This window comes from Petaurus breviceps, unplaced genomic scaffold (assembly GCF_028583685.1).
Source record: "Petaurus breviceps papuanus isolate PSGF00001 unplaced genomic scaffold, PetGlider_PUasm1.0 185, whole genome shotgun sequence".
Lineage (NCBI taxonomy): Eukaryota > Metazoa > Chordata > Mammalia > Diprotodontia > Petauridae > Petaurus > Petaurus breviceps.
In genome coordinates this window covers 18,917,339-18,931,227 of record NW_027185797.1, presented here as the reverse complement: position 1 = coordinate 18,931,227, position 13,889 = coordinate 18,917,339, and the positions used below count along the sequence as shown (strand labels likewise).

Sequence of the window (13,889 nt, the reverse complement as noted above, 5' to 3'; positions counted from 1 at the left end):
GAGACCCTTAGTTTTCAAAATTGCATTTGTGAATTTTGTCTTCAAAATCAATTGCTTTGGGAAGTATATAAAGTATACTTTTATGTTGCTGTCTTGCTGCTTTTCCTTCACATTTTAATTTGTGAGGTCCAAATTTGCCTTTTTCAGAGACTGTGCAGTTTTGAACAGCTTCTCTATTATGTTTTTTAAATTAATGCCTTTGACTCCCAATCATCTAATTTCCATTCCATTTATTCTTTTAATTTTCCTGTTTTTTATATCACTTCCTTATTGCTCAGGGTTCTTGTAGAATTTCTTGTCTCTTTCTTTTTACTGCAAGTTTTCAGGCCATTTATATTACTGCACGATCTACTTTTAGCTTTTAGCGTACTCGCTTTTTCTGGTCCCACGGCTTTCTCTGCAAGCTCTCTTGCTTTTTGACCACACCCTTTTGATCATTTGGCATCTCTTCAGGCCTAAAAAATGGCTTCTCCCCCAGCTACTACCATTGTGATTTTCTTTTTTCCTTGAGGAGGCCAGTAGAGCTAGGAGACTTCAAAGTGTTCTTGTGTTGAGGGTGGAGGGTATCTGGTTTGCTCCTTGTCTTATGGAAACTCCTTCCCCTCACGTCAGCACGAAAGTCTAGCTCTCCATTGCTGTCTCCTCTCCTTATACACAACTGTTCACTTTCTTCACTGTTGGACTGGGGGAGCTTTAGTGCTCTCCCCAACCCCTATTAAGGGATAGATCAGAGAGTTCCATTTGGAAGCTGCTAAGGGTGGGGAGGAGAGAGGCCCTGAATGATCCTACTCCAGCATCTCTGACATTGTGACAACAAATGTCAAAGCTCTAAATGATAAATACCATTGGAATCACGATGAAAAAAGACTGTCTAGAGAGACAATTGAAATAACATTATGCCCGCTGCTTTCTAAGGATTACTTGTGGTTTAGAGACCAAGGCAGCTGAATCTTCATTTCGTACGCGGTTATGTCTGTAAGCCCTTCCGGCTGCCATGTTTTATGATAGAGCATTTATGATCACACCCACTCCTTGTACATGTTTTCCAAGCCATGGTAGCAGGTACTTCTCCCAGCTGTTGGTTACTTTAGTTCTTATAAGAAGAAAGGAAACAAGGCATTCATTAAGTGACTGTGCTAATTACTTACCATTCCAATAGTTGTTACTTTGGGCAAACTTTTGGATTTTTTCTGTACTTTGTTTACCATACGGTTAACACGAGCACCACACCTGCTGAGCATCGTCCTAAAGGTCTGCCCATGATTCTCTGATAAAACTAGAAAAAAATAGTAAATGAAGCCAGGTATAAAATAGCACATTTTAAGAGACCCAATATCGTGTAAACAACTTCCCTCTTATTGTCTTTTTGGTTAGCTATAGTTCCCCTCCTAGGCTTTGCAGGCACAACAGATTGGTAATGGTGTGATAAGCACAGACTGCTAGAAAACTATGGCTTCAGTTGGAGTTTCAGTTTTGTTGTCTTAAAAAAAATCATTCGTGGTGTGTTCACCATGCAGGCACCTGTGCAGTCTTGGTTTTCTTTACATGCATGAGGTTTTGGTAGAGTATTGGGAAAATAGCCCCATGTTTACTTTTACCCTCATCTTGAAGATAAAATTGACTTGATAATTAAGCGTCTTCTGCTGATCAGATGGTAAAGGAGAAAGAATGTTGGACCAAGCTTGCGTCCCATGGCAGCTGCTTTCCTAACTCTGTGACTGTAGGCAAGTTACCTTTGCCTCTCAGGGCCTTGGTTTACTCATCTTTTAGGTAGAGGCATTAGGCTGGATTCTCTTTAAGAGAAAACACTCTCTCTTTTAGTCTGATGCTGTGAATGCAGTTGAAGAAAATTAAACTTCTTGTTTCACGTTGGATTCCAATTGAACCATAAGGTTTTCCAGATCTTCAGTAGTCATTGGACTGGCAGTCTGTCTAATACTGTACTCTTTTGTGCTTTGCATTGTGGTGGAGTTCAGTTAAGTGTAAATTATGAATTAGTCAGACTTAAGATAGGAAATTTGTTTCTGCTTGATCACTTCTTTTTCATTTTTCCTTATCTTCTTATTCCCCAAGTAAAAGAAATGACTGAGTTTAACCAAATTTGGTATGCTGTTGAACAATAACAAAGCATACCTTAAGTCTGATTTTCAGGTTAGTCTGGTAACAATGATGATGATGGTGATGATGTGATGGTGATGGTGGTGGTGATTAATGGTTATGATGATGGTGATGATGATGGTGGTAGTGATGGTGATGATGGTGGTGGTGATGATGATGTGGTGAGGATGACGATGATGGTGATGATAATGGTGATGGTGATGATCATAGAGTGGTGATGATGATGAAACTCCTTTAGAAGTAAGAAAGATCAAAGATCCATTGAAGATACTAATTTAGCAGGAAGGAAGGCAAATTTTTTTAAAAAGATATGAAACATGGTAGGTTTGACATTTGATGTATACTTTTCATTTACATTGTCATTCTCAGCATCTTAAAGGCATTCATGTTCATAAATTTCTTTTATTTGCTGACAGTTCACTAATATGTATCAATCTTTCTAAGTAGTTCTAATTGCAATGATGAAAGTGGCATCATAATCGGGTAGTGGTATAAAATTAATATTTTTTAATATAAATATCCATCTTTAGAATTTATAATAATTCTGATGTTAAAAAACACTCTGGAATAAAACTTTGCAATAAAGATCCACTCTTGGAGGGAATGTTTTTCTTTTGTTAATTGATTCTTAGTCTTAATCCAGTTCTAAGTTGCGGAACCCCTAAAATGTCTTTCCTGGCCTGTCTAGTCTGACTTAAAGAACATTAGCCTCTCTCATGATGTGTGGAGCACCAAGAAAGGAAAATGCCCCAGGACTTTAGGAACTCTATAGGAGTCATGGTAATACCCAAACAACTCAAAAAAGAAGTGCTTAAAAACTGTCCCACAGCTCTTAGAGTGATGTAGATTTTATGTTCAGCATATCCAAAGGACATATGTGGTCCTGTGACATATTCCTTACTCCTCAGGTTGTAGAAAGACACATGTGGAATGTGCAGTGGGGTGACCACTTTCAGAATGCCTTTGCCCCCCATTATATACCATCTCCCAACCCTATGAAGAGGAGATGGGGGACTTTGATGAGTGCCCCTTTCCTTTGGTGTCATAACCCACTAGGGGGCTGCTGTGATTGTACAAACCCTTTAGCTCCTCTCTGACCAACATTCAGTCAATCTGGCATCTAGATTTTGTCATTTAGAAAAAGTTTGTCTACTAGAAAACCGCAGTCATGATCCTTTGCCATTTAAACATTTTCTCTGTGCTATCTATCATCCATTCAAACCCTAGAAAGTGGTTGCCAGGATTCGAAGATCCTTTGCCAAATGAATGTCTGCCAAACACCTGGTACCCCCACATATCTGTGCACATAAGGACACAGTCCTCAGCCAAACCAGCAGAAGAGAAAAGGGTGGCAGAGACAGCTACAAATAGAAGCTCGACTCTTTTGGAACTCGAGAGCAAACATGAATTTATTATGCCCCTGCTGGGAGGCGTGTGCAGGGAAGAGCAGGCCTTCTCATGTATACGCATTACTTGATTTTTCTCCATCAAGCTAACGGCCTGGGCAGTGTTATTTTTTAATTGTGCTACTTTTAATAAAATGGACCTCATGTGCTCACTGCCAGTTGTCACAGCTTATTTGGATAATACCTTCGCCACTGTTCAGAGCTGCTCAACCAAAAATGTATCACAGGAAAAAGCTACTTTATACCAAGAGAGTCTGAGCTTGACATCAGGAGGCTGACAGGCACACAACTCGCATAACGGTGACAATTCCCATGGTGCCTCGTCTAATCTCCATGATGTTCTGGAGATGCCATCTCGGCACACAAAATGTGGCTGCCCATTTTGGAGGGCACAGGTGTTCTAACCGATCTGGTTAAGTCTCTCTTCTGCCCCTGGCTGATCCTAAATAATTGTCCCTTAGGGTTGCCTCTCCAATTCTGAAGAGCCTCTTACCCCACTCCCAGAGAGCCAGTACTGTTATGTGTTGGGTCCCAGCTGGTTCTTAGCCCGAATTGGCTGGATTATCATTAGGCTGCTTATCTCTGTGATGTCCAAGGGTGCCATTCTCTGCAAACAGCAGACCTCATATCCCCTTGGATATGTTTAGGAGAACAAGAGGACTAAAGTCCCTAATCTTTCTAACTTCAGGAGCATTGAGTGTCTCCTTCCTGTATTGAGTTCGCAGTCCTTTGGTGCCCATGCCATATTTTATACCTGTGCCACCCATCCCTAAACTTATGGAAATGAGATTTTAAATTTAATATAGGCTTCTCATTTTTCCCTATTGGATTTTGTGAACTTAAACTTGGTTCACCATCCTAACCTACCAGTTTCTTCATACACTGATGAAATGAGGTCCTAAATCTCCTTCTTGACAATCTTAATGATTTCTGGAATGATTTAGAAGCAGCAGTGGGAGACAGGGCATTGACCCAAGACCCCTGTAGGCCTATTTCTAGTAGAATTATCTGGCTTCCAGAGAGAATGGCGCGGTGGGGACAAGATCTCAACAACCCTTGCTTTGTGAAAGGAGGGCTTAAACAGATCCTTCTCTGGGCCTCCATTTTCTTGCTTGTAAAGTGAGGAAGGATAATAAAATCAGGAGTTCTTAGCATGGGGTCTACTGATAGGTATTAGCAGGAGTGGGGGGAGTCCATGAATCTGAACAGGAAAAAAATATATCTCTATTCAAGATAATTGGTTTATTTATAACCATTCCATGTATTTCATTTCATATATTTAAAAAAGATTATTCTGAGAAAGGTTCCATAGATTTCACCAGACCCACGGGGCCCATGACACAGAAACAGTCAGGAATTCCTGAACTAGCTGGGCTTGAGAGTCCCTCTTGCTCTGAATTAGATGATCCCATAATAGGGAGAGGATGTAAAAAATCACAGATTCTTTTGTTTCCGCTGATGAACATCTTTTAAGCGACCTGATAAGACACTCATAAGAACAACACGTAAGAGAAAATATTTTAAGTGGTCAATGCCCTGGTTTTTAGCAGTTCCTCTAGTCTAACTGCAACATAAAAAATTATGGCAGTTGCAGCCAGCTTGGAGGTACAGCGCATGGAATCAGCAGGTTCTGAGTTTGAATCTCGTTCTAGTCACCAGCTGTGTGACCCTGAGCAAGTCACTATCAGACTCAGTTTCTTCAGTCTGTAAGGTGGGGTAATTATAATAGCTGCCTCACTGTATTGTTGCTGATATCTTTGATGAGATCATCCATGTAAAGCATTCTGTAAAGCCTTAACGTGTGATATAATGCTGGCTCTTATTACTGTGATTTAAGTTCATGAGGCTCAGTGTGTCACACATGTGAACGTTGACTTGCTATGCACATGCACACACATACACATATGCACACACACACACGGCACACTACAGGTCATCTTGCCCTAGTGGCTAGAGATCCAGCCTTAAAGCCAGGAAAACCTGGGTTCAAGTCCTACTTCTGACCCAGACTGGCTGTGGGCTGCTGGGTCTTGCACCCCACCTGTGCTTTGGGCAATTCTCTAACAAGACTCTAGAATGTGGAGAGTATGCCAACCTCCATGGCTAGAGGCATGAGGGCACAGATCTGTTCCCTGTGTCTGTCATACATATGTGTGTATATAATAGATGTATTTCTCAGTTACTTTAGTAAAATGAACCAGTCACAGGGATGGACATTTGGGAAAAAAAAAAACAAACAATCCTAGGCAGTGTGTAAAATGACCGCCATTCTCGAGTGGACAGTTTGGGGCATGGCAGGCAAAGGTCACCAATTGCTATGAGGGCAGAGGCCAGTAAGTGAGGTAATTGTTTAATATGCTTCTCGGTACAGGCATCTCTGTCTCTGTCTATCTCTCTCTGTCTCTGTCTTTGTCTCTTGCTTGTCTGGTCCCTTGTCCTTACCCCCTTTTTCTTTCTGCCTCTTCTTTTTCTACAATCCTGGCTATGTTTTAGTTATCAGAATCTTGCACGGATATTGTTGTATCACTGCATGGGTGGTACTCAGAGCCAACAGCATTTCCGAGCTTTTTAGCAAACACAGTTTGAGACTTGTGAGCACAGAGTCAGATGAAAGACAAGGGTGGAGAGGCTGAGACCCTTTGCTGAAGACGAGGACTGCTTTGTCTGCCGAGCTGCCAAAAGTAAAAGCTATCAGAACTCTTTTTTTCTCTAGAAGACTGAAATCCCTAGGCTTGTTCGGAGCCCCTCTTCATGTTTTTTCTTATTATCTTTATGCAATTTTGAGAAACAACCATTTGTAGTTTCTAGTGACAACATTGTAGGAAAAAGGAAAAGGCTGTTTGGAACCAGATGATGGAGGGCCTTCAATGCCGTTGGGATTAGTCTTTACTAATTTGCACTGAAGGGAGCACTTGAAAGTTTTTAGGTGGAGGAATGATAGTGTCTTAGAAGTATATTCGGACCATTACTTGAGCAGCAGAGTTGAGGAGAGATTGGGATCAGGAAGAGCAGGTACCATAAAATAAGTGTAGGCGAAAACAGAGGAGGAGACCCCGAACTGCAGCGGGGACAGTGAAGAGGATGGTAGAGATACTACAGAGGCCGGAGTGACAAAGGTATTACACAGGTATTGGGGTGTGGAGGCTGAGGAAGAGTGTTGAATGTGCCTGGAGCTCTGGGGGGATAGTCTTGGCACTAACAGAAATAGAGCAGGCTGGGGAAGGAACTCCAGTTCATAGAGGGAAGGTGATGAGATCAGTTTTAGATGCCCAAAGAATATCCAGGAGCCAGTTGGAAATATGGGCCAGGAAGTGCGGGGAAGTTCAGAGTGTAGATAGAGCAACACTCTGCAGCTGTTGGAGAAGATGGTTAGGGTTCATGGAGCAAGGTAGAGTCAGGCTTCTTATATGGAAAAATAAAAGGGGGCTTCCTCTCAGAGATTTTCAAACAAAAGTTGCATGACCAATTGTCAAATATGTCATAGTAGGGGTCTTTGTTCAGGTGTGGATGGCTTCTAGGGTCATTTCCAACTCAGAGTTTCAGTCATTCTGTGATTTTAGAGTGTAGAGAGAGAAAAGAAGAGGGTCTAGGACAAAACCTTGAGGACATCCACATTTGTAGGGTAGCAGGGGGATAGAAGTTAGCCAAAGAGCCACATGAGCAATGATCAGAGAGAGCACTGTCATGGAAGCCCAAAGGTTACAGGGTATCAGAAAGCAGATGGTAGAAAGGTGAAAAGAAGGGACCAACCAGGGCTCGGTGCAAACTCAAAAGGCTTTTGGAACTGATTTCTGCAATAGATTCTCACTTGGAAGAAAGCTCAGAAAAGAAAGCCGTCAGCTCTTTTATTTTGCTTCTCAGGAAAATTTTGAGAAGGCCAGCCTGAGCAGCAGTAGCAGTGGTGGGGCCAGCTTGAAAAGCGAGCTTTCTGAAAGTGCTGACCTTCCCCCAGAGAGCTTTCAGCAACCCTGTGGGAAAGACGAAGACAGAGCCTGTGAGGAAATCTTGTCCGATGATAACTACAATTTAGAAAATATCGATAAAGGTGAGGGCATTTGTAAAATGTCGACACGGACCCATTTCTTATGCTTTCTGTTCCAGCATTCATTTATGTCTCTTTTTTGTCGTACAGACATATATTCAGAATTAGATGATGAACTTGACATCTCGGATAACTCCAGCAACTCTAGCTCAAGCCCTTTGAAAGAGTCAACATTTGGTAAGCCATCTATCAGAGGCCTTTTAACCATTTCGTGGTTTTCAGTGGCAAACCCGTCAGCTGTGTGCTGAAATTGTTGTACTTGGGGAAAATGAAGGGATCGAGCACTGATTAAGCTATTAAGTTCTTCACAAATATCTCCCAATGATCCTATGTGGTAGGTGCTGGTATTATTGAGGAAACTGAGGCAGACTGAAGTTAAATGACTTGCTCAGGGTCACACAGCTAATAAATGTTTGAGGATGGATTGGAACGCATGTGTTCCTGACTCGAGGCACAGTGCTCTCCCATTGTACTTGCTGCCTTGGAACAAAGAAATGGCAAAACAGAACTCTGGCTAGCTCACACACAGCATTTTGCACAGTAGTCTAGTAGGGCCTGGAATTCCAGCCATCACAGTACCATTTCCCTACCCCAACTTAACATGGATGGTTTTGACTATTTTGACTAGCAAATACAGGAACTGTCAAGGAAGCATAAAGGAATCTGGACCAGGAGCCAGCTTAGTCGTGATCATAGCAATTACTTGCTTTGGTTGCTGATTTCCAGTGAATTTTATTGTTAATATATTGTCCTCAGAGAGGACTTATCTAATAAGCAGGCCAAGAATGTTATCCGAAGAGATATTTGCAGTTGTCCTTAGGAACACAACTGATGCTTGCATCTCTTCTTTTCTTACTGTTACAAACTGAATTTACCCACTGGACTAGGAGGTAACATCCATGTCCGTAAGTATGCAAGGCTGACCCTGGAAGCTGCACTTTGCTCAAAGTTTTCATGTGGCTATTTCAGCTACGTTACAAGTCACACTTTTATGATGTGTCATAATGTGTTTGCAGAGCTCATCCCTCTCCTAGACTTACTGGTTCATCCTGGCCAGCACACCCTTGAAATAGGACCTGAAAGTAAAACCATTAGGATGTATTGGTCACCAGAGCCCTAATGGACTTGGCCAAAGTGTAGGCACCTAAGCCTCCAGTTGGGGTTTCCAAAGTCCATTCGAGAATAGGTCGTCGAAGCCCTTCCTGTCTGAAGACAAGAAGGTCACTGGGTCAGGCAGAACCTTCTGGTAAATTAAAGCCTTTTAAAGTGTACAAGTATCAGTTCCCATCACGCAGACTAAAGGTCACAAACATTGAATTGCTTACAGTGATGGTAACAAACTCAACTAGAAAGGGGAGCCATAGCTTTGCGTCAGGTTGGCTTAGAAAACCACATATTAACATTATCTGTGTTCTACTGCATTTTTATTTATTTTGTCAAATGATTCCCAATTACATTTTAATTTGGTTTGGGCCATGTTTGATATCTCTGCTGTATTGTATGTTGAATGTATCAAACTGTAGCATTTGCAGAGGGATTGGAGACATCGAATTACAATTTCCTAATATTGCGAAGCAGGAAATATTGTAAGACCTTGGTTGTTCCAGGGCTCTGTGTACTTAGCTCCATCCCCGCCTGGACTTTAAAATGATAATACAAAGGAAGGTGCTGCCTTTTTATGCCCATCACCGTGGAAATTCACTGTCATATGAGTTTAGTTTTGTTATTTCCTCTTGTCTATTCTTTTTGGTTTTATTTTTTGTGCTTCTCCTTTTTCTTTAGCTTCCTTTATTTTTTCTTGTTCCCTTTGTCCACTCCCCATCCCCACTCTAGCATTTCATTAAATGCTTAAAAGATTGAAAAATAAATCTTTTAGTCAGGAAATGGGAGACCTGAGCTTGAATCTAATCTCTGACATTTATTAGTTGTGCAATCATGGGCAAAAAAACACTTACTGTCTTGGGGACTCTGTTTTCTTGGATAATAATAGTTTATACAACTGAAAACACCCTAGAGATGTGATTTATTGTAAAATCAGTGCTTGGGGGAAAAAGTTACTGTAAAACTCTAGCAAATAATTTTTTTCTAATGTTTTATTTTCCATTTATGTTTTTAAGAATCTTTCCAGTATTTTAAATTGATCACATAACAGAAATTCTGGGAAACAGAAATCTAATTTTTTCAAATATAAAATATCTTTTTAGAGAAGAAAATGTAATTACTGTTCTGTGCATACATTTGTTTCAGGAATATTAAAAAGAAGTTTCAGTGCTTCTGGAGGAGAAAGACAGTCTCATGGAAGGTCTGTGAAATTTTAGCTTTCAGTAATATTTTAAGCTTTGCAAAGTCAGGATATTGCTAATTGGGCTGGCTGCTGGAAAAAAAAAGCCTTATGTTTTACATTAAGTAAGAGGTTAGGACATATCATGTTAATTTTCATTCATGGGACTGGTTACTATGTATACATTGATAATAAAAGAATGTTTTCAGAGAGTGTTTGAAAGAGGTAGGTAGAAAGCAAATATTCCAGTTCACACAGAGAAAATATGTCAAATTAAGAACAAGTTTGTTCTAATTTGCTATGACCCAGTATCGGAATTTATTAAGAAGTTATTGTAAGGAATAGGTCTTTGAAATGCCCTAGATTCTTCATTTTGCACAATGAACCCCCAAACCAGCTCCCCTATGCCACATAGAACAGTCTAGATTAAAGAAATTGTCTATCCTAAAGATACCATTTCTTGAATTATCATGGAAAATTTTTGTCACCTGATAAGTCCTTGAGTAACCAATTTTTTGAAAGTAATAATTGCATTCCTGTATCATCAGAAGGCAACAAACTCAGTTTGAGCCTTGAAACATCCCTTGTAATGGTGGTATGATGGTGAGGTCTCTGGTGAGACCCAGTTCTAGGGAAAATCGGAGCTGACTGGGCAGACTAGTTGTGTTGATGGAAAACAGTGAACGCTCTGAGAGAGGACATTAGTGCCTGCAGGAGATGTAGGCAGTGCACAGACAGCATATTCTGAGGGATACAGGTCCTGACTTAAGCATAATTGAGCCTTCAACAAACAAAGAAAAATTTATCGAGCATAGTACAATTGGCTAGAAAGACAGAAAATAAAAGATCATAAGAAATTGGCCTCAAACCTTATTGACTGAGGAGATATGGCTATACTCTTGAAAAGACAGCAAAAATGAAAGGCACATGTGTGTGTCTAATGGATGGCATAGAAACAATAACAAGAAAGAAGAATAAGAAAAGGATTTCTTGGATTTCATTGAGATAATCCACGAGGCTTTTGAAAGAACATATGTAGTCCTTAAAAAGTGTTATAAAGGGCAGCATGTTGTTTACCATATAATTGATTTTGTATATTTTCATAGATGTGTTTTTACTGACCTTTGATAAAAGATTATCTTATAAATTATTTAAACATAAATGAGCTACTAGAATGTAAAACATTTGTCAAGAGGGCGAGCCAATCAGTCAGCGAGTGCTGTTTAATGTCTGCCGTGTTCCAGGTACTGTGTAGGAGCTGATAGTACAGCACACTGAATCAGCAGAACAATCCCTGCCCTAGAGGAGGTTTCCTTCTAGCAGGAGGTGATAAGTATGTGGCCTAACCATAGAGAGAATAAATACAAGATGACCAGGGTGGGAGTGAGGGAGGGAGCCCCTACTGTGAGGAAGTAATGTTGGAGCTGTGTCTTGAAGGAGGAGAGTGATTCTGTGAGGTGGAGGTTATGGGAGCCTTCATTCCAGGCTTGGGGAAGCAAGCAGTGCAAAGGAAGGGAGTTCTTTTTCTGGAGGGGGATAGCATTTTCCATCATGAGTCTTTTGGAACTGTCTTGGATCATCCATCATATTGTTGAGAAGAGCTAAGTAGCTGATCATCACACCATGTTACTGTTACTGTGTACAATGTTGTCCTGGTTCTGTTCACTTCACTTTGCATCAGTTCATGGAAGTCTTTGCATTTTTTTTTCTGAAATCATCTTGCTTGTCATTTCTTATAGCACAATAGTATTCCATCACAATTATATACCACAGCACTTTATTGAGTAGAGGAGAGACATGGTCAGATCTTTGCTTGAGGAAAAACACTTTGGCAACAAAACCATTGAATAGCATCTAGGAAAAATGTTGTTAAAAAGCAAATCAATGTAATCATTTTGGTTGTAGTGACTTATACATGAGACAGTATATCTTTTAGAGACTATGAAGGAGAGGAAGACAATCTCTACTCTCCTAGAACTTAGGATCTCGTAGAGGAAAAAAAGACATGTATACAAAAGATTGGTGTCTTCTTTTCTATAAGCATGTTTGACAGCCTTCTAATGAAAAAAAACAGCAGAAAGTTTTGGTAATTTTAAATGTTCCTTTAAGTTACCTTAGGAGTTGAGAAACACAGAATGTATCACTTTATGGGTGGGTCAATAGCATAAAAAATAAAGTTAAATTCAGTCACAGACATTGTAATTGCTGAAAGAATTTGAGATGTAAGACATGTAACATGGTCAAGGGAAGGAGAAAGTGTATCTGAACCAGCCATGATGGACAGTGCTTCTCAATTCATGCTGAGTTTTAGCATCAAAGCCAAAACATACAATGCCCTTAAATGCAGGTTCCTTCCTTTGACAAGCTTTTGAAGTCCCAAAGGCAAAAAACCCACCAGCTCTTCCCCCATAAAGCTGCCCCTAAACAATGAGAAGGAGTAAATCAAATGCCCCGATTACAGGCAGGAAAAACTTATACCTTCAGCTCTATATCAGAGAGTCAAGTCGTTGAGTGACCTAGTGAAACAGGGTCGGACGAGAGTCTGAAGCAGAATATTTGTGAGAGAGATGCTGTGCAGATGGAAATAAAGTCTGTCAGCTCATTGGCTCCGAGAAGTGACTGAGAATGAAGAACCTAGGGCAACAGTGAGGTTGTGAGGCTGCTTAACTGAAGGATGGTGGTGCCTGGGACACAAATGGGGGTGTTTGGAAGAGGGCATGTCTTGGAGGAAAAGTCCCCCAAGTCTGTTTTTGACACGTTCATTTTGACTTGGTCATGAGGCATTCAATGGAAAATGATGAACGGCCAGTCGGTGATTTGAGGCTAGAACTCAGGAAGGAGAGTTGGGCTAGATATGTCAATTTGGTGGGGGCTGTTGTGTGTCCTTGGTTCTCAAGGAGGACCATGTCACCAGGGAGGTGATGCTGAGATGTGCAAGTAATTGGATTTAAGTGGGGGAGGACTGTGCAGAGTCCCCAGTCTCATTTTCTCCTCTGGAACCATCTGAGTCCAGTGGTGAGATATGGATCAGGGCCACTGACGATGGCAGTACTCATCAACATAGAGATGTTAATTAGGCCCAAGTGACTTAAAGAAGTCACCAGGAAAGAGAACATAGAGAGAGAAGAGGGCCTAGGACAAGTTCTTGGAGGTTTAGCCACAATTAGGGAGGCATGTTATAAAGGATGGTCCTTCAAAGGAACCTGAGAAGAAGTTATGTGGGGAGGAGGAGAATCAAGAGAGTGATACCATTAGAACTCAGAAAGAAAGGCATTTTCAGGAGGGGGTGGTCCCCCTTGTCAAATGTCACAGAGAGATCAGTAAATAGGTCTGGGAAAAGGTCATTTGGTTTGGCAAGAAATAATTGGTAGCTTTAGAGAGGGCAGTTTTAACTGAGAGATTAAATCCAGTCTGATCACATTCGTGAGACCTTCACTGATACCTGTATCCAAAAGTAGTCTCTCCCAACTTGGAACACTGCCAGCACATACTTACACCTCTCTGATGCATTTATCAACTTTACTTATTATTAAACTTATTTCTAGATGTCTTATCTCCCCTACAAAATCATAATTCTTTGTGGGCAAAGACCCTGTCTCATGCATTTTTGTATTGGTGCCTTGAAGAGACAAAAGAACTCACTAAATGTTACTTAAAAAAATGAAACAATTTTCAAGGTCCTGGGGTGGGCAGGGAGCAAAAAAGAGAAGGAGAGAGAGCTAGAATGAGACCTTATAATAGAAAGTGCACCAGTCCAGTCTGGATTGAGCAGCTAACAGGAATTATAATTCATAAATTTTCTCCTTTCTGACTAAGGACATCACCCTAATTTGAACTCAGGTCTCGTAAACTACAAGCACCTGAGACGCAAGCATCCCACACCAGTGACAAGTTCCATCCGTCTTGCCATGAGGCAGTTTAGAGATTCCTGAGCCTGAAAACCCATCGGCCATCCTGGAGCCTAGAACCTTGGCCAGTGCCATGAGCTGGAAGCCCTGGTTTTTCCCTTGTCCTGTTGCTTAGGCAACAAAGTTTCTCCCCG

The 13,889-nt window shown here is 41.0% G+C and overlaps 1 protein-coding gene across 9 annotated transcripts in view; it reads left to right on the top strand.

The window, feature by feature from the left end:
* NEK10 (NIMA related kinase 10) overlaps window positions 1-13,889 on the top strand; it is a 211,086-nt gene that overhangs the window by 146,861 nt on the left and 50,336 nt on the right. For all 9 annotated transcript variants that reach the window (XM_069088526.1, XM_069088523.1, XM_069088527.1 and 6 more), the window contains 3 exons: window positions 7,386-7,569; window positions 7,657-7,743; window positions 9,814-9,868. In XM_069088526.1, coding sequence (XP_068944627.1) covers window positions 7,386-7,569; window positions 7,657-7,743; window positions 9,814-9,868 — 326 coding nt within the window. The remainder of the gene's footprint in view (window positions 1-7,385; window positions 7,570-7,656; window positions 7,744-9,813; window positions 9,869-13,889) is intronic.